This window comes from Colobus angolensis, unplaced genomic scaffold (assembly GCF_000951035.1).
Source record: "Colobus angolensis palliatus isolate OR3802 unplaced genomic scaffold, Cang.pa_1.0 Scaffold12, whole genome shotgun sequence".
Classification (NCBI taxonomy): domain Eukaryota; kingdom Metazoa; phylum Chordata; class Mammalia; order Primates; family Cercopithecidae; genus Colobus; species Colobus angolensis.
In genome coordinates, this window is record NW_012113141.1 from 16235084 (window position 1) to 16257559 (window position 22476).

The 22476-nt window shown below is 38.2% G+C and overlaps 1 protein-coding gene across 1 annotated transcript in view; it reads left to right on the forward strand.

The window, feature by feature from the left end:
* NRG3 (neuregulin 3) overlaps positions 1–22476 on the forward strand; it is a 1124269-nt gene that overhangs the window by 1075551 nt on the left and 26242 nt on the right. The window contains 2 exon segments of the mRNA XM_011929348.1: positions 11658–11760; positions 19149–19275. Of these exon segments, the coding sequence (XP_011784738.1) occupies positions 11658–11760; positions 19149–19275 (230 nt within the window).

Here is a 22476-nt window from a genome sequence, read left to right on the forward strand (position 1 = left end):
GTGATTTGCCCGCCTAGGTCTCTCAAAGTGCTGGGATTACAGGCGTGAGCCACCACGCCCCGCCTTTCAAATTTTTTTGAGTGTACTCTTCCATAGTTGACTGCAAAGAGCAATAAAATGAATCCCTGGAGTAAATGTAACTTTCAACCCCCTCCCCCACCTCAAGAAATTGCTGCCTTTTCATTGCCCCACCAAGCAGAAGACCACTGGTAAATGTCCTTAGACATCCAGCTCCGAAGCTAATGAGTTTACCAAAAGCTTTTTTCTAGTAACCCCCTAGTGCACAGCCAGCATTAGCCACATACAAAAACCCAGAAATAAAGATGATATCCTTGTCCTTGAGGGACTTTTGAGAAATGGATATGTGCATTTTTGCTACAAGACCATGAAGTTATGAAAAAGGTGTAAAAGAGATGCAGAAGGAAAGCCTGGGAAGAATTTTCAGACTTCATAGTATTTATTCTGAGTTTTTAGGGATCAGTGGGCAGATGAACTTGCTAGGGCTGCTGTAACAAAGCACTGCAAACTGGTGGCTCACACGATTCTTTTGTTTTCCAGTTCTGATCAAGGTATTAGCAGAGTCAGTTCTTTCTGAGGGCTGTGAAGGGATAACTCTTTCTTGCCTCTTTCCTAGCTTCTGGTAATTGGCTGTCACTCTTTGACGTTCCTAAGCTCGTAGAAGCATTGCCCTCATCTCTGAGAACATCTCTTTACATGATGTTCTCCCTATGTGTGTATGTGTCTGTCTCTGTGTCAAATTTCTCCTTTTACTAAGGGCACGGTACTATTGGATTAGAGTCCATTTTCATGACCTTATCTTGGCTTGATCCTCTACAAAGACCCTTTCTTAGTCCATGTGGGCTGCATAGCAAAGTACCCTACACTGCATAGCTTATAAACAACAGGCATTTATTTGTCAGTTCTGGAGGCTGGGAAGACCAAGGTCAAGATGCCAGTAAATTGGGTGTTTGGTGAAAGCTCAGTCTCTGCTCCATAGATGATGCTTTCTTGTTTGTTGTACCCTCACATGGTAGAAGGGGCAGGGAGCGTCCTTGAATTTATTTTATAATAGCACTAATCCTATTCATGAGCATGGATCCCTCATGACTCACCCACTTCCGAAAAGCCCCACCTCTTAATATGATTCCACAGGGCATTAGGTACTAACATATGCATTTTGGGGGCACACCAATATTCAGACCATAGCAGACTTTATATTCAAATAAGGTCATATGCATATAACTATTAGGGTCATTGCTTCAACATCTTTTGGAAGACAAAATCCAATCCATAACAGTGGGAGCTTCAAGTAGAAAAAGGGAAGGTGCTTCTAGCCTAAATAACACAGCGTAAAAGACATGGAGCATTTTAGTACTTCCTGGTCATCTCAGCTTCTCCGCACATGGATGGTGGAACTGGAAGCACCCCCATCCCCAAGCAGCTTTCTCAGGTTTGCTTGTAGCAAGGCTCAGGGAGCTGGTTCTGCCTTCCTGATATTCGTATTATATGCCCCACCCTGCCAGGGTGCCACCCTCTCTCACTGCCCCACCCTGCCAGTGTATGTTTGATCTCATTGGTCTCATGGTAAGGATTCCTTTTATTTGCCTTCAGGCTCTCTTTTAACTAAATGAAATACTTATTTAGGGCATTTATAAGGCCATTGAACTCTTTGTTCATTTTTATCTGCAAGTTAAAAAAGGCATATCCTGATTTTCAAACATTCTAAATATTCTTCTCCTTTTCATTCTCTTTCCTGATCAAAGTTCATTTGCAATTGCTTATAAGCTCCCAATATTTTAATATATCCCAAGCATTTGTTGATTTTTAAAAATAAAATTCAGGAGACCTGTTTTATCTAACAATAATTAATACTGGATTAAATCCACTTAAACTTAATCCAGTTAAAATGAGGACAAAAAAGTCAGAGTGCAACCATTCAGGGAGAGACTGATCTACACAGATGATGAGGTTGGTTTGATGGATAGAAATAAATACTAGAATTAGGCAGGGAGGAATGCTGGAGTGAAGACTCATTTCATAAATAGTGGGTTCCTTATTGAATATTGTTGTCTTATGATGACATTTTCTTCTCTATGTAGACTCTTAACTTCAGGGCCTCAGATGATGAACAATTGGATAGAAAGGAGGCTCAGAGGTACCATTTGGTTGACTTTTAGAATGACTATAAGAGTAATCATGCTTCATTTTGATACCCAGTGGCAACACATAGAATCTGATTTGCATATCTTGAGTATACGGTTTCCAGGTTTGTGTCTGTGTGTGTGTGTGTATTTAAACCTCACACTACTTGAAGATCAGCACATTTATGGACATCATAGTTGAGCTCAGTGTCTTTTAGGAAACCCTAAAAATGGTGATACAAAGGAAATGTTCTCAAGAAGCACTAGAATCCTAGGTCCTTATACCTGGAGGGGATATGGAGGTGCCGTTTAGAACATTTCCTGTTCCTTCATACATGTAGGGGATCATGCTCTGTTGTGGTCACCCACACTTCTGTCCTCAATACAGAGATCTCTCGGGGGAAATAGTGCGACAGGGACTACGGCTGTGATTCTCTTTCACTAGCATTCTTTTTTCTACGTAGTACAGCTTAACAAGTTTCTATGGAGAGACTTTGAGAATTTTATACTGTTGCAGTTTCCAAAAGAATTTCCATAAGGCTGTGTTACACATCTGGGTCTGAACTGTGGCTGCCCAGTTAAGCAGACATCGTGCTAATCAATAAGTATTCCAAGGATTCCATGTCTCCAAGGACAAAGAGCACAATTTATTTTCTTAAAGGGAGAAGTGACAGAGAGTATGAAACTAGAGAAGGTAACATTATGGTGAAATTTCAGAACCCAGCATTAGAACAGTGGAGAGAATCTTTTCGGCAGGCAGTCTGGCCTGAGCCTTGCCCTTGCCCTGGACTCACCTCACTCCGGGAGCAGCATGCATGGTTGTTGCCTGCGTCTGTTTCACCTCCAGCTGTAACTGCTCTTATCCTCTCTTACCCATTGTCTTTACCAAGAAAATGGGGGAAATACTACACACTTCCTATTTGTTTATCTGTGAGGGGGAGTATGAAAGACAGAGCCCATTCCCCCAAAAAGGTCTGCTTGTATTACATCCTTCAGAATTTCTGGGCAGGAAATTCAAAACCACAAGTTGAAAAATACAGTTACCAAGAGTGAAAGTACAAGTTAAAAAATGAGTTTAAAAAAAAGACATAAGAATAAATTCTCTAAATGCCAGTTTCTGGACACAGACTTCTCCAGAGTTAGCAAGTCACTGACTGCCTGTGGCTAAGGCTAGTTCTGCATACGGGAGTAGAGTATTTTAAAGGTTCTTTTTGACCTAAATGCTGCTTCAGGAGAAAAAGGAAAAAGGAAAGAAACTGGCATTTTGTGCATCAATTATATGCCATGTATTATTCTAGGCACTTTGTTCGTGCTTATCTGTTTAATCCCTAAATATGCAGCTATGCAATATTTTTCTATTTTATTGGTAAGGACAATGAGTAAGAGAAGAAGAACAGTTGCAGCTGATGGTAAAATGTAGTCATGCACAACCACTGACCACACTGCTCCCTGAGTGGAGTGGGCTCAGGGGAAGGGGAGGTATCAGCCAGGCCACCCTAGTAGCATGGCTCAATCCAAGTTCAAAGGCCTCAGAACCAGGGAAGCCAATGATGTGATTCTGTCTGAGACCAAAGGCTTGAGAAACTAGGGTCACTGATTTAAGTTATAGGGTCCAAACTCCAGGGAACCTGGAGTTTTTGTCCAAGGACAGGAAAGGAGGAGTATATCTCAGGTTCAATAAAGAGAAAAACATATTTGCATTTTCTCTCAGTTTATTCTCTTCAGGATCCCAGAAGATGGGATGGTGCCTGCCCATAATGAAGTCAGATTTTTCCCATGTAGTCCACTTATATGCACATGCTAAATGTCATTTGAAAACACCCATACAGACATACCCCAAAATAATGCTTTATTCGGTCTCTAGGTATTCCATATTCCAGTCAAGTTGACACCTAAAATTAGCCATCACACAGAGGGAACAAATTTTAAAATATAGAATGATGAAAAACTATAATTTATTGAATTACTTACAATGTGCTATATGCTTAAGAAAAGTTATTTGATATCATTCTCATTATAAACATAAGTGATATCATTGCCTTTACTTAGCTGAGAAAATTGAAGTTTATAAAGGTAAAGTAACATACTTACAGTCACTCATTTTAAAAGTGACCAAAATTAAAGTCAAATCCAAAATTACCAGACTCTCAGCCCCTTGATTTATGCTGGTTCTTGCATACTACCCTATGAATCAAATGCACTGATAATATACCATCATTGTAGCTACACCCAAGTCTATAAATTCACTTGTAGTCTTCGAGTTTTAATTTCACTCTTGATTTAAACTCAGAATTGCTTTTTTATTTTTGCATGTCCCCAGGCTACATTCGACTAGCTTCAAGTAAAATACAAAACAAAATAAAAAACATACTGCATACATGTTATGTGGAAATCATTCATTTTTGTAGGTACAGTCTTATATTTTTGTTTGTTTCATTGGATATTAGTCTCCATAATTTTCATAATTCGTTTTATTTGCAGAAGCAGGGTAGATAGATTATTATATGCAAGTCATGCTTATTCCATTTCAGTCATGAACTGACAATTAAGTAAAATGGAATTCTTTAGAGCTGGCACAACTATTTATTTGTTTCCAAGTTCAATTGGAAAATTTAATGAAGTTGCAAATGTGGGGGTGGAAAGGATGACATTTTTTAAGATGACGATATGCCTAAACAGGTCTTAACAATACATTTTTTATCCCTTTCATTTGAATCTTTCCACCTTTAAAATGTCAGCCCAAGCCTGCTGGAGCACATGATTTCCCCTCTCGACTTACTAAGAAATGTAGATAATGTGATATTTTTTAGGTTTACTTTCTGTTTTCTATTATGCCAGCCCAAATAAATGCATTAAAAACAAAAATAAACCCTAAGAAGAGATAAAATGTTTGAAAACATTGGTTCCCAACATAATTCCACAGGAAAAAGTACTAGAAAACATGCAATCATATCTTAAGAGAGGATATAGTGCATGGTCTCAGAAAATAGAAGAAATAAAGGAAAATAGGTCCTATAATGTGGACTCTGTACGTGTAGGTTTTGATCCAAATTTGTTTCATCAGGGTTCCATTTGCTTATTAGTGATAAAGTACTGCAAGTACCTTTACTGGTAGAGAAACAACACAAGTCCCCGTGGACTAATTTCAGCTGGCCCTGGAAGCTTCTGCAGCATTTTGGGAGCACCCCAGAAAGTCACAGTATGAAGAATTTTGTGTACATGAACCACCCCTTAGCTTGCTTTTCTGTCTTTGAATTGCCATCAGCACCAAGTGAAGCTAGTCTAGTATATAAAACCAGGCATCATACCAGTGTCAGCATAGAGTATGTTGGTTGGAACAGCACACAAATCCAACACAGAGATAAACAATCAGAATACCTACATATCAGCTGATCATGCTGCTCATGCTCTGAGGCCAGGGGACAAGTGCTTTCACCATTTTCCTTATGGCATTCTGTGCTGTGAAAAGGACTTTGTGAGTGCGGAATCACAGTGAAGAGGCCAAGGTTGGATGAAAAAGCCCCTGTTTTAGCCTATAACAGAATACCACAAAATGGGTAATTTATTTTTAAAAAGAAATTTATTTGGTTCATGTTTCTAGAGGCTGGGAAGTCCAAAAGCATAGCACCAGCATCTGGTGAGGGCAGTTCTATGGCAAAAGGGGGAAGGCAAGTGAGCTCAGGAGACAGAGAGAGGAAATTGAGCTGAATTCATCCTCTTATCAGGAGCCTACTCTTGTGATAACTAACCCACTCCTGTGATAACTAGTCTACTCTCATGATAACAGCATTAATCCCTTCCTGAGTGGAGTCCTCATTGCCTAATGACCTCATAAAGGCCCCACTTCTTGGTACTGTTACAATGACTATTAAATTTCCAACACAGGAACTTTGAGGAACATATTCAAACCGTAGCAGCTCCAAATGGAGAAGCTGGGTGTAGAGTTTAGCAGTGGGTGGGGTCAGGAGCAGATGGTCAGCTCAGGAAAGGAGGATGTGTTTAAGCTTAGGACGACTTGATATGAACACGGACAGATTCTAAGCCTTAAGAACACTCTGGGGTGAGAATTGATGTAACATGAACAATTCTGTAAAGACAGAAATATGCATTTGTTAATTCAAGTAACAAGTCTGAGGTGTCAGTGATGTGAGAAGTGCTGCACTAGGTGCTGAGGAGAGAGTGATGAGCCAAATGAATAAATTAATGAAGAATATGGTCCCCTGAACCAGTGGAGCTTACAGTGCAAGGCTTTTTGATAGTGCAAACCTTTTTGAACTGGTGACATTTAATTTGAGATTAAAAAAAAGAGTGGGCATTTAAAAGACAAGCAGAAGGCCTGGAGCATTGGCTCACACCTGTAATCCCAGCACTTTGGGAGACCAAGGCAGGCAGATCACAAGGTCAGGAGATCAAGACCAGCCTGGCCAAGATGGTGAGACCCTGTCTCTACTGAAAATACAAAAATTAGCTGCGCATGGTGGTGCACACTTGGGGAGGCTGAGGCAGGAAAATCACTTGAACCCAAGGCAGGGATGTTGCAGTGAGCTGAGACCATACCACTGCACTCTAGCCTGGTGACAGAGCAGGACTCTGTCTCAAAAACAAACAAACAAACAAAAAAAGCCAGTGGAAAAATAAAGCAAACAGCATGTTTCAAAACTCTAAGGACTGAAATGGTAGACATAACAGAAAAAAAGGAGAGTGGTTGATACGGGTGAGCAGTGTCTATCAGGCAAGTCTTTCAGACGATACTAAGAGTTTTAGGTATTGTAAGTCAAATAGGAACCCAATAACACACTAAAAATAGAAGACACACACATATTCATTCATATACATGCATATATATGATTTAATTTGTATATTAAAAAAGGTTTATATAGCCTGCTACATGGAGAATGGTTTATGGGAGTATAATCATAAAAGAAAACTAAAAGATAAAAAGCTATGCATTATTTTATATTCTGCATATTCTACATATTCTTTGTATATTCTTTTGTACCCTAGGATTAATATTTTTGCAGCTGTAGTTGACATAAACCACTTGTTTATAATGTATCACTAGATACATTTCTGACATAAGTATTTACCAGTGAAACAACCACTGTAATTGAGACAAGTAACACGTCTATAACACCCAAAAATTTCCCCACAATAATTTGTAATCTCCCCTATCAATCCCTACTCCTGACCCCAGGTATCTACATATATGTTTTATGTTATTATAGTTTCCATTGTCTAGAATTTTGAATAACTGGAATTATACAACATGTACCCTGTTTGTTGTCTGATTTATTGCACTCAGTATATTTATTCTGATATTCTCCCATATTGTAGTTTATATCAATAGTTCATTTCTTTTTACTGTTGAGTACTATTTCATTATATAGAAATATAATAATTTGATTATCCATTTACCTGTTGATGGATCCTTGGGTTATTTCCAGTTTGGGGGCTATTAAAAATAAAGTTTCTATGAACATTTGGGTACCCAATGAAATTGAACTCCCAATAGTTGTGGATAATGGAATGGCTAGATCATAAGGTAGGTATATTTTTAACTTTCTATGAAGCTATTATTGGAAATGGCTATATAATTTTACCTTTCCATCAGAAGTACATGAGAGTTCTAGTTGCTCACATCCTTTTCACATTTGGTATGGTGAATCTTTAATTTCACCTATTCTAGTGGGGATGCCATATATCTCATTATAATTTAAGTTGCAATTTCATAATAATGAACAATGTTAGATATCTTTTTAGGTACTTATTTGTCATCCAGATATCTTTGGGGAAGTGTCTGTTCAACCTCATTTTGCTCATATTTAAATTGGTTTGCTTATCTTATTATTGAGAAGTCATTCTTACAAATTAAAGATACAAGTCCATTACTGAATATATACTTTGCAATTTTTCAGACTGTATCTTGCCTTTTGATTTTCATAATGGTGTCTTTGAAGAGCAAATGTTAATGTTGATTGATAAAGTCCATTTTGACTTTGAAATATTTTTTAGTTTGTAGCTTTCATATTTTAGTTAAGAAATCTTTGCCAAATCCATGGCACTAAGATTTTTTCGTATGTTTTCTTCTAATTTTGTAGTTTAAAATTTACATTTACATCTATCATCCTTTTTGAGTGTATATATGTATAGAGTATGAGATTGGGATCCAGGTTCAGTTTTGTGGATATGGCTATATATACTATTGATGCAATGTCATTTTTTGAAAATATTCTTTCACCGATGAATTATGTTGGCATCTTTGTCAAAACCAATTGGCCACATAAGTTTCGAATATTATATTTCTGAACTGTTTTATCTGTTGCAATTATTTATTTGTCTGTAATTAGGCCAATACCATACTGCTTTGATTACTATAAGTTTTATAAGAAATCTTAGAATAAAGTCATGTGATTCCACAACTTTGTTCTCTTGGTTACAGGAACATTGTTTTGGCTACTGTAGATCTTTTGTATTTCCATAAAACATTTAGAATTGGCTTGTCAATTTCTATGACAAGAACAACAACAACAAAAATGCTTCCTGAGATTTTAATAGCATTGCAATCAATCTGTCTATCATCTTGGGGAGAATTGACATCTTAATAATATCAAGACTTCTAATCCATAAACATGTTATATCTATTTATTTAGATCTTCTTTTAAGCTTTTCAATGTACAAGACTTGTGTGCCTTTTGTTAAATTGATCTCTATGTATTTTATATGCTTTGATGCTATTGTAAATGACATTTTTGTTTCAATTTTTCTTTGTTGCCATAAAATGATGTGCATTTATTTTTGTATCTCTCTCCTATAACCTTGTATCCTGAAATTTTCCTAAGCTTACTTGATAGTTATACTAGCTCTTTTGTAGATTCCATCAGTTCTTCTGTATAAATTGTCATATTGTTTGCAAACAAAGACAACTTTTCTTCTACTTCCCCCAGCCAAATGATTTTTATTCCTATTTTTTCTTGTTACATTAAGTAAACCTCTGGCACAGTGTTGACCAGAAGGTATGAGAGTGGATATTCTTGCTTTATTCCTGATCTTAGGGAAAAAACATTCAGTCTTTCACAGTTAGATATAGTTTTTTATAGCTACTCTTTATTAGGTTGAGGAAGTGCCTTCTATTTCTAGGTTTTGAGAGTTTTAATCAAGAATGAATATTAAGTTTTGCTACATTTTTGCCTCTAATCTAGTTGTTAGATTATCCCCTTAGATGTAAAAATGATGAATCATATTGATTAATTTTAAAATATTAAACCAACCTTGCATTTTTGTGTATAAACCTTACTTATGATGCACTATATTTTTATATATGGTTATATTTTATTTCCTAAAATTTATTAAGATTTTTTGTATCTGTGGCAATGAGGGTAATTTATCTGTAATTTTTTGTTAGGTCTTTGTTTTTTTCGGAATCATGATAATACTGGCATCATAAAATGAATTTGAATCTATTGTTTTTCTGTAATTTTCAGTGATGAGAAGCCTCTGATAGGAAAAAAATGAACACCAAAGGAATTATTATTTTCTTTAAAAAATAGTGCTTGCTATAACTGAATAATGTTCTAATTTTAATATGCATGAGAAACACCTGAAAATTTTACTTAAATAGAGATCCTGGCTGGGCATGGTGGCTCACACCTGTAATCCCAGCACTTTGGGAGGCCAAGGCAGGTGGATCAACTGAGGTCAGGACTTTGAGACCAGTCTGGCCAACATAGTGTAACTCCGTCTCTACTAAAGATACAAAAATTAGCCGAGCATGGCGGCACATACCTATAGTCCTAGCTACTTGGGAAGCTGAAGCAGGAGGATCACTTGAACCCAGGAGGAAGAGGTTGCAGTAAGCTGGGATCACGCCACTGCACTCCAGTGTGGATGACAGAGCGAGACTCTACATCAAAAAAAAAAAATAAAAAAAAAAAAAAAAAAAAAAAATCCTGAAATAGAAAGAAGGAAACCATAATTGGTATTAACAAAGAAAAACATATCTCCCCAGGTGATTTTTTTTTATGTAGATGATTCATGTTCTGAGAACTCTTAGTCTGCTCAAAAGTTCTCAAAGTATGTTTCTCTGACCAGTAGTATCAGAATCACCTGGGAACTTTTAAAAAAATGCCAATATTCTGTACTCACTTCAGATCTACTAAATCGGTAACTCTGGGGAAAGAAGTAGGTGCAGTCTGTTTTTTAATAGGCTCCAAGGTGACTCCAATGCATTACAATTTGAGAACTATTGTTCTATGTTAATGACAGAGAGAGAGAATGTATATGGATGCAATTAATTTTGTATATTTTTAGAATATATATGTGTTAAAAAGTGGGAAATGTCCTCTAAATTGGCTTTTTCTTTCTTATGACCTGTATAGAAGGTCTGAGAGTGAGAGAAGGAAGGTGCGCCAGGTGTGTGAGTAGTGTGGAGATGATATGGATGATAATTAGGAAAACAGGAAGGCAGGCTGATGAGATTGTTAGTGACCATTAGATGACTACCTAAGCTCTGTGATGCTGCTCTTTATTGGTGTCCATTTGCCCAGTGATACAGTTTTCTTCCCCAATTCTGAGCTGCCCATAGTAGAGGTATGGAGAAGGCAGTTTCTTGGATTTGTGTATATTTATTTTGCCAAATAGGTAGAAGGGAAGATGAAAGGGATAAAGTAAATAAGAGTATTTGCAAGAGAGTAAATGACTGTAGTCATGGACCATGGTCACTGTCCTGTATCAACAGAAAGATGAAGACAAGAGGAGGATAATTAACAGAGAACCTACTGGGTTCTAGGGATACAAAGTCTTGATGAGATGGAAGAATTGTTTAGGTAGATACAGGTTAGGAAAGGACCTAGGCGTATAAATGGTAGTGGCTACAGAGTGAAATGTTTGTTTTTGAATTATTGTCTTTTTTTGTGATAAGCTACAAGGTATGACCTTGGTAATAGAGACTGAGTTCCGTGCCAAATCATGGTATTGAGAAGGACAGAGACTGGGTGAATAAAATACTTACATGCCTATTGATTTTTTCTTCATGAGTGATGTCAATCATAGTGATAGTAGGATGAATGGGAGGCTGACAGTCAAGGACTAAATCAGAATCAGAAAACACAGGGGTATCTGCACCACGGAAGGTAAATTGGAAGGCATCAGTGGCACAGGAAAGCTCAGAGGCACCTGAGTTTGTTTCTCTAGCTGATTAATTTAAGCCTACCACCATTTCACAAACTTATGTCCCCAGTAAATCCTAAAGTCATAGAATGTCTGTGGATAATAAATTTGTAATCGTAGTATATGAGTTCTGATGTAGCCATGCAGATAAAAAAAAATAGCACCCAGTTATCCTATAGAACTTTGCAAATAAATTGAATCATAATAATTTCCTCGTTTTATTCCCTATTTGTGACAGAAACAAAAAAGTTGGCTTTGACAGATTCCTACCAGCTCAGAAGTACATGGATGAAGATTGTTGCTAATGTGCCCTGCTAGCATCCATTCTAATTTTGTTTTTCAAATTCACAGAGAGTGAAGAAGTTTATCAAAGGCAGGTGCTGTCAATTTCATGTATCATCTTTGGAATTGTCATCGTGGGCATGTTCTGTGCAGCATTCTACTTCAAAAGCAAGTAAGACCATTTCTCTCAAGTATTTAAAGTTTACTTTTCGAGAAAGCACTTTCTGTTACTTTAAGCTCTCGGTCTGTGCGCCACACGGAGGGAACCTGTGGAAATGGGCCTAGCAACAATCTGCAAGTGACTTAGGACCTTTTTGTAAATTGCGGTGAGTGTGTACAGGCATGTGCATGCGTGTATGTGATGTGTGTGTGCACACATGTGTGCGTGGTTTATCTTTGATGCACATAATGATCATTCCTCTCAGTGATCACGAACATTCTATGTTCTTTGCACTGATTAACCACTTGCCAGTATTAAAGGCTTAGTGTCTGCCTGTCACTAAGGGCTAACTCTTCTGAAGAGAGGGGCCACTGCTATAAACCTATACATTATCCACCATTATCTATCTATTTATGAAAAAACAATTCAATTTTTCATACAGATTTTAGGCAAATATGGAGCATAAATACTAAAAAATATACTTCAGTTTACCAATTGGTATGTATATGTTGAATATGCCCTAAAGTTACCTTGCTGAGAAACTAGACCTTCTTCAGATGAAGGTGTTTATGTTTGACTAGAAATAGATATAGGCCAGGTGTGGTGGCTCAGCCTGTAATCCCAGCACGTTGAGAGACCGAGGCAGGTGCATCACCTGAGGTCAGGAGTTCGAGACCAGCCTGACCAATATGGTGAAACTGTATCTCTACAAAAAATGCAAAAATTAGTTGGCCATGGTGGCATGCGACTGTACTCCCAGCTTCTCGGGAGGCTGAGACGGGAAAATTGCCTGAACCTAGGAGGCGGAATTTGCAGTAAGCCCAGATCACGCTGCTGCACTCCAGCCTGGGGGACAGAGGGAGACTCCATCTCAAAAGAAAAAAAAAAGAAAGTATATATAAACATATTTCTGTGTGCGCTTGTGTGTGTGTGTGTGTGTGTGTGTGTATTCTTCCAAACGAACTCTGGTAGAGGTAGTTTATTTATTAAAATGATATAATCTGCACTTAAAATAAGAAATGCAGATAAAAACATTAGCCCCATGGTTTCTTGAGCCTTAAGAATTTGGCAGATTTTATTCCTACCGCTTGTCTGAAATTCAAGCCAATGTGTAATTGTTTTTCTGAGTGGACCTTTAAGTTTTTACCCATTTGCTCTTCTAATATGGGATTAATTTCCAGGTATAGTTTGTGATACCTGTCTGCATGTTTTCTGTGTTGATTCTCAAAGACAACCGATTATGATTTTTTAAAATAACATAAACTCAAGCATCAATTCAGAATTAGTAACCATTATTTTTCTCATAAACTATTTCAAAATGTTTTTAGATATTTAGAACTGTTGCCAAAATAGTACAGAGAGTTTCCATATACTTAAACCAAAGTTCCTCTATTATTAATGCCTTACATTTGCATGGTACATTTGTCAGAATTAATGGAGCAATATTGATATTGTATTACTAACTAAAGTCTGTATTTTCAGATTTCCTTAGTATTTTACCTAAGGTCCTTTTGTTAATGCCAGGCCCCATCCTTACCATATGATATTAGCTGTTAATTCTCCTAGGCAACTCTTGGCTGTGACAGTTGTAACTATCAATTTCTGAGCACTTACTCTTTGCCAGGCACACTGGGCTTTTTATGTATTAGCTTCCAAACACCGTAGCAATCAGAGTTGTGCTTTATTACTGCATTTTTCAAATAATGCCAGAATCTATTTTTAAATATTTATTTTTCAAAGTCATAAAGAAGAAAATTACAGGTAGGTTCTTTAATCTTAGCAGTTCTAGGTTAAATCACATGCTCTAAACCTCTGTGCTATATTGTTTCACATAGTCCTTTTGCTAGATGGTGGAGCTGCACAGAGTGGGTTAGGAGTTACCCTCTTTTGTACAGCCCATAGCACTTTATATTCTGTAAGGTTGCCATCTGGCATAACAGTCAGGATTGTACACTAGTGAGTCATACTTGGATTCAGATCTTCAAGCTGTCATTGTTATTTTTGATTAGGCAAATTATATTGTGTCTCTTAGCGTTGGTTCCCTTTGTGGTAAAATATGAACAAATATAATATCTACTTTTTTAGAATTTTGTTAAGGATTAAATGCAACCATGGTTGGGTGCAATGGCTCATGCCTGTAATCCCAGCACTTTGGGAGGATGAGGTGGGAGGATCACTTGAGGTCAGGAGTTTGAGACCAGCCTGGCCAACATGATGAAATTCCATGTCTGCTAAAATACAAAAATTAGCCAGGCATGGTGGCGGGCACGTGTAATCCCAGCTACTCAGGAGACTGAGGCACGAGAATGACTTGAACCTGGGAGGTGAAGGTTTCAGTGAGCCACAATTGCACCGCTGCACTCCAACCTGGGCAACAGGGTAAGATTCAGTATCCGAAAAAAAAAATGCAATCACAATGTAAAGCGCATAACAAAGTGTTTAAAAGAGTAACTACCCAATGGAAACTTGCTGTTGTTAACACCTATGGTTTTCCACACCAGGACTTGGAGGCTGGGTAGCTATAAAGTTAGCAGGCTCCCCTGGAGCACCAGAGTGGTAATCACACTCAGCAGGGCGGTAATTAGAAGGGTCTCCCTGCTAGAACTTTGTACAAAAAAGAAATTCCGTACTTAACAATAACCAAATTACAATGAAGAAGCAGTTAATCACTTATTTTTACAGTATAATGTGTAGTTATACCACATTTAAATGAAAGACAGGTCATGGTAATTATGAGAGCAAACAGCTGGATTACGAGGGAACTTCCATCTTTGGGGCTGTCAATGTCTCACCCTGGGCTACAAGTGGGCTTGGAGATCAACATCTCCTCCTGGGGCTCAGTGAGGGGTCAAAGCGTTTAATGAAAACAGTGTTCAACATCAGATTCATTAGGGTAGGCTCAGAGGACTGCACCGAAGCTGGAGAACCAAGCGGGGCGTTGTTGTCTTTCTGTCTACCAGCCTGGGACACAGTTTTATTTAAAAAATGAATCAATTAATAACTAAAGGTAAAAATAATAAAGTGATATAAATGGAAGTATTTTCCAGCTGGAATTGGATGAGCTATATGTTCCTCATTAGAGACCTAGGGTGCATTCTTCTTCTAGTACCATTTTCAGGCTTGGCCTCCCTTTAATTTTCGTTGCTTGAGAGAAATGCCACAACCTTACCAAGCACCTAATTTATATTGCTAAAAGCAATATCAATTTTCATAAAACCCTGGCACAAGTTGTGTGTGTGTGTATGTGTGTGTGTATGTGTGTATGTGTGTGAATTCGTGGATTTCTAATTCCTTTCCCAAAACCTTGGGGAGAACAGAATATCCAGACTCTACCTTGACCTTCCCTTACTTTCACTCATAAAGGAAAGTAGTTTACATGTATATACTTTTTTTACTTCAGCTTAGAAGCCCCAAGTCTTCCAGGATTCTAAGGCCTCTCTATCGTTGATATTCAAATAAATTCACCTGAACCTCCATTTGATATACTGGGATGCACAGTTTCTGCCCAGAGGGAGTTGAGACTTACCCCAAAGCTCTCTTGATCATGTATCTTCTACTTCGGATAATCACTTAGATCTTTCATTTATGATTCTTTTTCCATTCCCTTGTCACCTTTGGCATGGCATGACTTCATCAGAAGGAATATTGCAGCAAATTGTATATCTGAGGAAAGATGGAAGGTAGGTGCCATGATAAGGAATAAGTAAGAAACATCTTGAATTTAGAGGATTTTTTGACGGAGTTAACTGAACCCCTAGTAACTCTAAAAAACAGTGAAAGAAATTCTCTTCACTCCCAATAAGCTCATATATTCCTATACGTAGTTAATGGAACTATTAATTGAGCCTTTCAGGTCTGGCCAATGTGGCTCACTCAACGACTATAAATTATTCAAGGTTTTCTCTTTACTTTCAACTTACATAGTTAAGAATGATGGGGATGAGTATTAGAGTTCTTAGTACAGCTTGGAAATACAAAACATGATTCAACTCTAAAACTACAACGAAATAGGAGTGGAGATGTTTCAGGAGGCAGAATCTGAGAGAGGTAATATCACAAATGGGAAAAAAGAGGAGGAATGAAGAAGAAACTGGTGTTATCAGTAAAATGTAGACATGGTTACAACCTGCCCCTGACTATAGGTCATCAACCCCCTGAAATAAGAGATTTTAGATCCCGAGAAAAGCCTCTTAATAGCAGACACTCTGATGCAGTGCTACGATCTTCTTCAGATAAGGAGGATTTAGTCCCCAGGTTTGCCAGCAAACATCCATGAAGAGTCACCTTTTTCAATCTCATGTTCCATTCTGGGATTGTTTATCTCCAATGATGCATCAATATGAGGCTCTGAAGACCTAGACCTTTCCCCAGTTTCAGGGTCAAGACCATGCCAGCTTCAGAGCTCCCTGTGGGGTTTGCTGAGGTTTTCTCTGAGACTGCATCACATTCCAACTTCTCCCCAGCCCAATTCTGCTTCCATTTCTTCCCTTTGCTTCCACAGGTGTTGATACCCAGAGCTCTCCCTAAAAACAGTCCTCTATGCTGTCTTTATCCCAGGGTCTGCCTTCCCAGGAGCCCAATCTGCAACAAGACAAATAATGCCTAACAATGGATTCATGGTGTCTACTATTCTGCAACTCACATCTTATTTATTTCTAATGCATTGCACCAAATAAACTTGAAACTCAATGGACTGTAAAGTTTCCACACTGACACTCTTGGGCTGGTAGTGTTCCCATGTACAATGCATGCATCTTGTCTTCCCCAGAGCAATGCCTCTCATGAGAGAGCTAATGGTATTGCAATCAGCTGCTGATTGTTTACTCTGTTCCCATTTGCTGGGGGAAGGAGGAAAGAGCAAAAAGTGTGTGCTTGTGAGACAGGAGGGATGGTAGCTAGGCAGAGGCAGGCTCAGAATGGAAGGACTACTTATCTTGGAATATTACTGAGTCAGGACTTGAGTGAAAAAAGACTAAAGGTAGGCAAATTATAAAAGGATTTAGGAAACACAGTCTGATGTTGGATATTGTATAAAGAAAATTTCTTGACAAGTTTATACTTCCAGGGCTCTGAATTAGATTATTGAAAAAGTCATTAAGTGTTTCTGATTTAATCCCATGAGAGTAATGGAATCCTTGCTCTGCGACGTGCACTCTTACTTTTTCAGGATGATTTACCCGACTAGAACCTCCTGATTTTCCCTTTGTTTGTGTGTGAATGAATCCCTGATAAAATCTTATGGGTGTAACATGCTCCTTAAAATGCTGATATGATAGATTTTTTTTTAACCATAAGCCATAGATTAGCTGTTAGGAAGCAAATAGATTATTACAACAGGATTAAAGCAACTAAGAGTGCTAGAGATAAAAGTATCCCAAATAACTGGAAAGATAAAAAGAAATATCTTAAAAAACAGAGTTGCATCACATTGATATTGTAAATTCAAAATGGGTAATGAAGCTCAAAGCCTCCAAAGCTTGCAGCAAGTGCTGGTGAATTGCTTGGGAAGACACAACTAGTGTAATCTTTTATCTTTGGGTCAGTGTTCTAATTCTTCTGCAGCTTCTGTCCACAAGACTGAGCTTGCTTGATGATATTGGGAAAGAGATGAACACTTTGCTTGTGTCTCCACATGCAGCCACCACAGTGTCCATGGAAGATAGCTTTTATGAACTTAATTTAAAGAGGACAAAGCGGAGGCTCAACAAGTTTAGAAAATTATTAGGGTAGCAAAACTAGTGGGTGGCAGAGTGGGATTCAAATCCCAGTCCCTATGATACAAGAAACCATGCTGTATAGGGTGCTACCTGACTGGAGAAGTTCATTGCCAAGACTGGCCATATACTCCACTGATGGCTGTATATTTGTCAGAGACCTTGGAGGACAGGCAAAATTCAAGGGCATGATTCTATTGGGAAAGTTGTCAGAATCAAAATGGAGTCATTTGTGTTAATAACCCTGAAAAAATAGAGCCGGAGAAGGCCATGAAGGGAGCGGTCCAATGGGCAAATGCCTGATTACAAGAACTATCACAAAAGACTCTGCAAAAACCACAGCTTTGCATGAAGACAATTGCAGCCTTAGACACACATGAAAATACTTCTGCAAGGACATTTGCCCAGCAACTGCCTGTCCACCCTTGGACTGGCGCCATCCTTTCTATTGATCCTTGTAGCCAGAGATAATTATCTCAAATCACTTGTGTACCTCATGTTTCCTGTCTTCCTAGTAATAAAAGCTAGTTTCCTATATCGTGTGTATTCCCATTGCAACACTTATTTCCACATAAATGTTTTCTTTTACAGAGTCTCCATGTTTGTTATTTAGGTCAACATTGCAAAGAGGTACACGTGTGTGTGTGTGTGTGTGTGTGGTGTATTTAATGGGTACCAAGTCTATGCTGATAGATGATTTCTGTGAGGCGTCTGGGACAGAGCTGCTGCTAAGGCAGTGGTTTGTCCCATCCTTCTGGTATAGGCACTGAGTGACCCAGACAACAGGCATTCTGCATGTGCCCACAGGAGCACTTTACTTGAAGTCGAGAACCCTAGAGCAGTTTCAGCCATTTCACTCAGAAACAGTGGGACCATGAACACATGGCTTGGCAGTTCTGAGTGGTTGTTGAAGAGTGTAAACTATGGAGGCAGGTTGGCTGGACTGAGATCCAATCTCTGCCACTCACTGACTATGTGACTTCAAACAAATAGCTTAACTTCTCTGTGCTTCAGTTCTCATCTACTGAATGGGTATAGCATTATGGCCTCATCATATAGAATTATCATGAAAAATATGTGAAATGATACATGTAAAACACTTAAAACCATGTGTGACACATTATTATATAACTACTAGCTCTTTAAGAGTTAACTATTTTAATATTTGGGCTCTTGGTAACAATAAATGAGCTATTTCTAAATTGTAAAAGAAAGAAAATATACACATTATAGTATATAGTCAAGTCGTGCAATTAAGCCAAACATATTTGAATTGTACAAATATAAATGTAACTCTACAAATATGTCATATGTACCTGCTAAGCCCAAGTCTTAATTGTTTTCCTCTAGTCACTTTCTCATAGTATTTCCAGTTCTTTGCAGCTAAAACTCAGGGTTAGAGATTCCCTGCATCTATGGGGGCCAGGGCAATGCACTAAATGTTTGTCTGCTTTTGGGGTGCCATTGAATGTGAATTCCTAGAGAATATGGATGATATCAGGCTATCGCTAAACTGGAAGTATTTCTTGGTGGGGTTAGAAATGAGAGAAGAGTTCTCTTTGTTAGCTGAGTTTATTTAACTTTAGCAAATAACAAATATAGACATTGGGAGTGAATGAAGCCCTGAAAGTAGGAGTTGAATAAATTCATGCAAATATTTGTACACATGTTTATTTATGCCTGCAGGAAACAAGCTAAACAAATCCAAGAGCAGCTGAAACTGCCACAAAATGGTAAAAGCTACAGTCTCAAAGCATCCAGCACAATGGCAAAGTCAGAGAACTTGGTGAAGAGCCATGTCCAGCTGCAAAATGTAAGTGACATGTCTACACACCTCCTCCTGCAGCCTACCTCAGTGCTTCCAGTCCAGAGGTGTTGGGAGCTTGGGATCAGATTTGTATATATTTTTCAGAGCTTTATAGGGTTTTGCTTAAATCATCTTACAATTCTGAGCTGGGAGGTATGCACACATGCGTGTATGTATGCATCAGATAAAAGACAAGTTAAATTTCAGCTCTTGATTACAATCTGTAATATAAACTAATCTCTGGTAAAAATAAGAGCTTCAGTTGTTTGTCCCGTGAACACTTGTGGAATCCTTAGTTTATGCTAGAAGTTGTATGTGACACCAAGGATATAATGTCCCTTGCCATAAGGGAAGTTCTGTGTAGGAAGAAACACAAAAAACCCCAGAATCAGCAGAAGTGAGTTCTGAGATAGTTGTTGTTGCAGCAGAGGTTGGACAAGCGGAAGCCAGTGGGAGGTGGATTGGGGTAGACTCAGGGTCTGCCTCACAACAGAGCCAGGCTCGGACTCGGTTTGGAAGGACATGAAAAGTTCTACAGAGAGTCAAAGGGCTAAGAGCTAGACACCAGAACATACAGGAAGAATAAAGCCATGGAATCCCAAAAATGCATGTTATGTTTAGAGAACTCTGAGTTAAGGGTGTGAGAAGAATCAAAGATGAGAAGTAGAGTTTCAGAATCAATCCTTCTAATTCCAGGCCTTACAGAGATAGAACTTGAAGTTAAATGCAAACTCTTTGCCTCTTACACTTTTTGTAAGGTAGTTTTAATCATTACTGAGCTATATTGCGAAACACTAAATTAAAGACAAGAGAATACAGTGTAATACATAGAGATATATTCTTCTTAGTGTAGCAATTCTTTGACTCCACACAGCATCGCACTTTCAGAATCTGAGGCATAAAACGAAAGAACAAAGGCCACTGCATAAACCTAGCATTTGAGTATAATAGGCAATCATCCAGGACACATTCACACCCCTCCAAATGCTTAAATCACTGAAAATTTATACATCACTGGTGATTCTAAGAAATCATTACCCAAAAAGTCACTATTATGATGTCCATAACAGATGTACTCAAATGGTTTAACGCGGAATTCATAAATCAGAATCTCTTCCCAGCCAAGTTTTGTTAAACTTTTATTCATGGCAGTGTGCAGGAATTGTTCATTTCAGAAACACAGCGAATGGTTTCGCTCTTGATTTCTAATGGGTATAACCCACCACTGTAAAACAACCACAGTGATGGAGGGTTTCATTCCTTAGCAACTGGTTATGTCGAAGCCAGACACCAGTTAAAGTGATGAAGATAGATTCTAATCAGCAGTATATTAGTGGAATAGTGGAATAGTTGAACTGAACTTCAATTTGTACAGAAGTGGCTGGGCATTTTTTTTTTTTTCTTTTTTGAGATGGAGTCTCGCTCAGTCGTCCAGGCTGGAGTGCAGTGGCACGATCTCGGCTCACTGCAAGCTCTGCCTCCCGGGTTTGTGCCATTCTCCTGCCTCAGCCTCCCGAGTAGCTGGTACTACAGGCGCCCGCCACCATGCCTGGCTAATTTTTTTTGTATTTTTAGTAGAGACGGGGTTTCACGAGTTAGCCAGGACGGTCTCGATCTCCTGACCTTGTGATCCGCCCGCCTCGGCCTGCCAAAGTGCTGGGATTACAGGCGTGAGCCACTGCACCGGCCTTTTTTTTTTTTTTTTTGAGAAATAAAGAAGTGAAACCATATTTGTTTGTAGATGACATGATCTTCTGTGTAGAAAATCCAAAGAGTCAACCAAAATACTGCTGGAATTAATAAACACATTCAGTGGATTTGCAGAATACAGTATCAGCACCAAAAATTAGTTGAATTTCCATACATTAACAACAATTTTAAAAGAAAATTAAGAAAACACTTCCATTTGCTAGAGAACTTAAAGTAAGAAATGCTTAGGTATAAACGTAAAAAGATGAGAAGTTTCTACCTTGAAATCTACAAACTTTGATCAAAATGATTAAAAACATATATAAACAGAGATACAACCCATATTGATGGATTGGAAAAATTAATATTGTTAAATGATTATAAACCCAATGTGGTTTAAATTCAACACAACACCCATAAAAATCCCTATCAGTTTTTGTTAAAGAAACAAATTAATATAAATGCGTTGTCTCATTTGGTCCTAACAACAACTAATTTATACCCACAAATGTGCAGAAAATGGAAATGGGGTTTGGAGCTTGAGAAAGTTATGTCTGTCAGACAGTTAGTAAGTAGCTGAAAGACAAACCAACATCCTTATAACTCAGTGGTTCTCAACAAAAGGCAATTTGCCCACTATCCCTTGACATTTGGCAAAGTCTGAAAACACTTTGGCTATTACATGCTGGGAGAAGAATGCTACAGGCATCTAGTGGGTAGCGGTCATTGGGGCTAATGAACATCCTTCAATGCACAATAACCTCCCTCAACAGAAGGTTATCCTTCCCAAAATGTCAAAAGTGGTAACGAAGTTCACAGTCCGTGCTCAAGTTTCAAATGGGACCATTGGGAAATTCTGAACACCAAGTTCCATCACCAAGCTTCCCACTGCAGGCGTTCATTTCCACTACACAGAGGGTGACAGGTTATTCAGGCATATTTCATTCTTGGAAGAGAAAATTTTCTACTTGCTTACCATATCGGACAAATCTGTCTTTGTTTTATCTTGAAGCTCATGTTAACTACTTGAAATTCTTTGCAAATTGCAGTGTTTAACAAATGAATTGTCTGGCTCTGGAATTCCCTTAAGTTCATTAAACATTCATGGAAATGGGTTTCACTTTATAGTCATCTAACAAGATGCAAAACATCTTGTCAAGTGAAGCAACAGGATACTCTGGAAACACTTGACTCCGACGCTGCAGAACTGGAGTAGATCACCCTCCCTGAGAAGCATCTAGTCCCTACCATTTTTTAAAAAAAGCAAATAAAGCATCTGTGAGTAAAGATGAACTCACCTCCTTTGCTGTGTCTCAAGGAAGAAAGAGCTAAGGATAGAATTATAACCTCTAGAACCTTCAAGGCAAAGGAGTGAAACTTCTCAGCGTGGTTTAGGAATCAGAAAATAAAGTCATCAAAACAGAAAATCCGTTCTTCTCTCTTGAAATCAAGAGAAAACATTCACAATTGAAAAATGAAAGAAGAAAATTATACACCCTTCACATCTTTTTTTTTTTT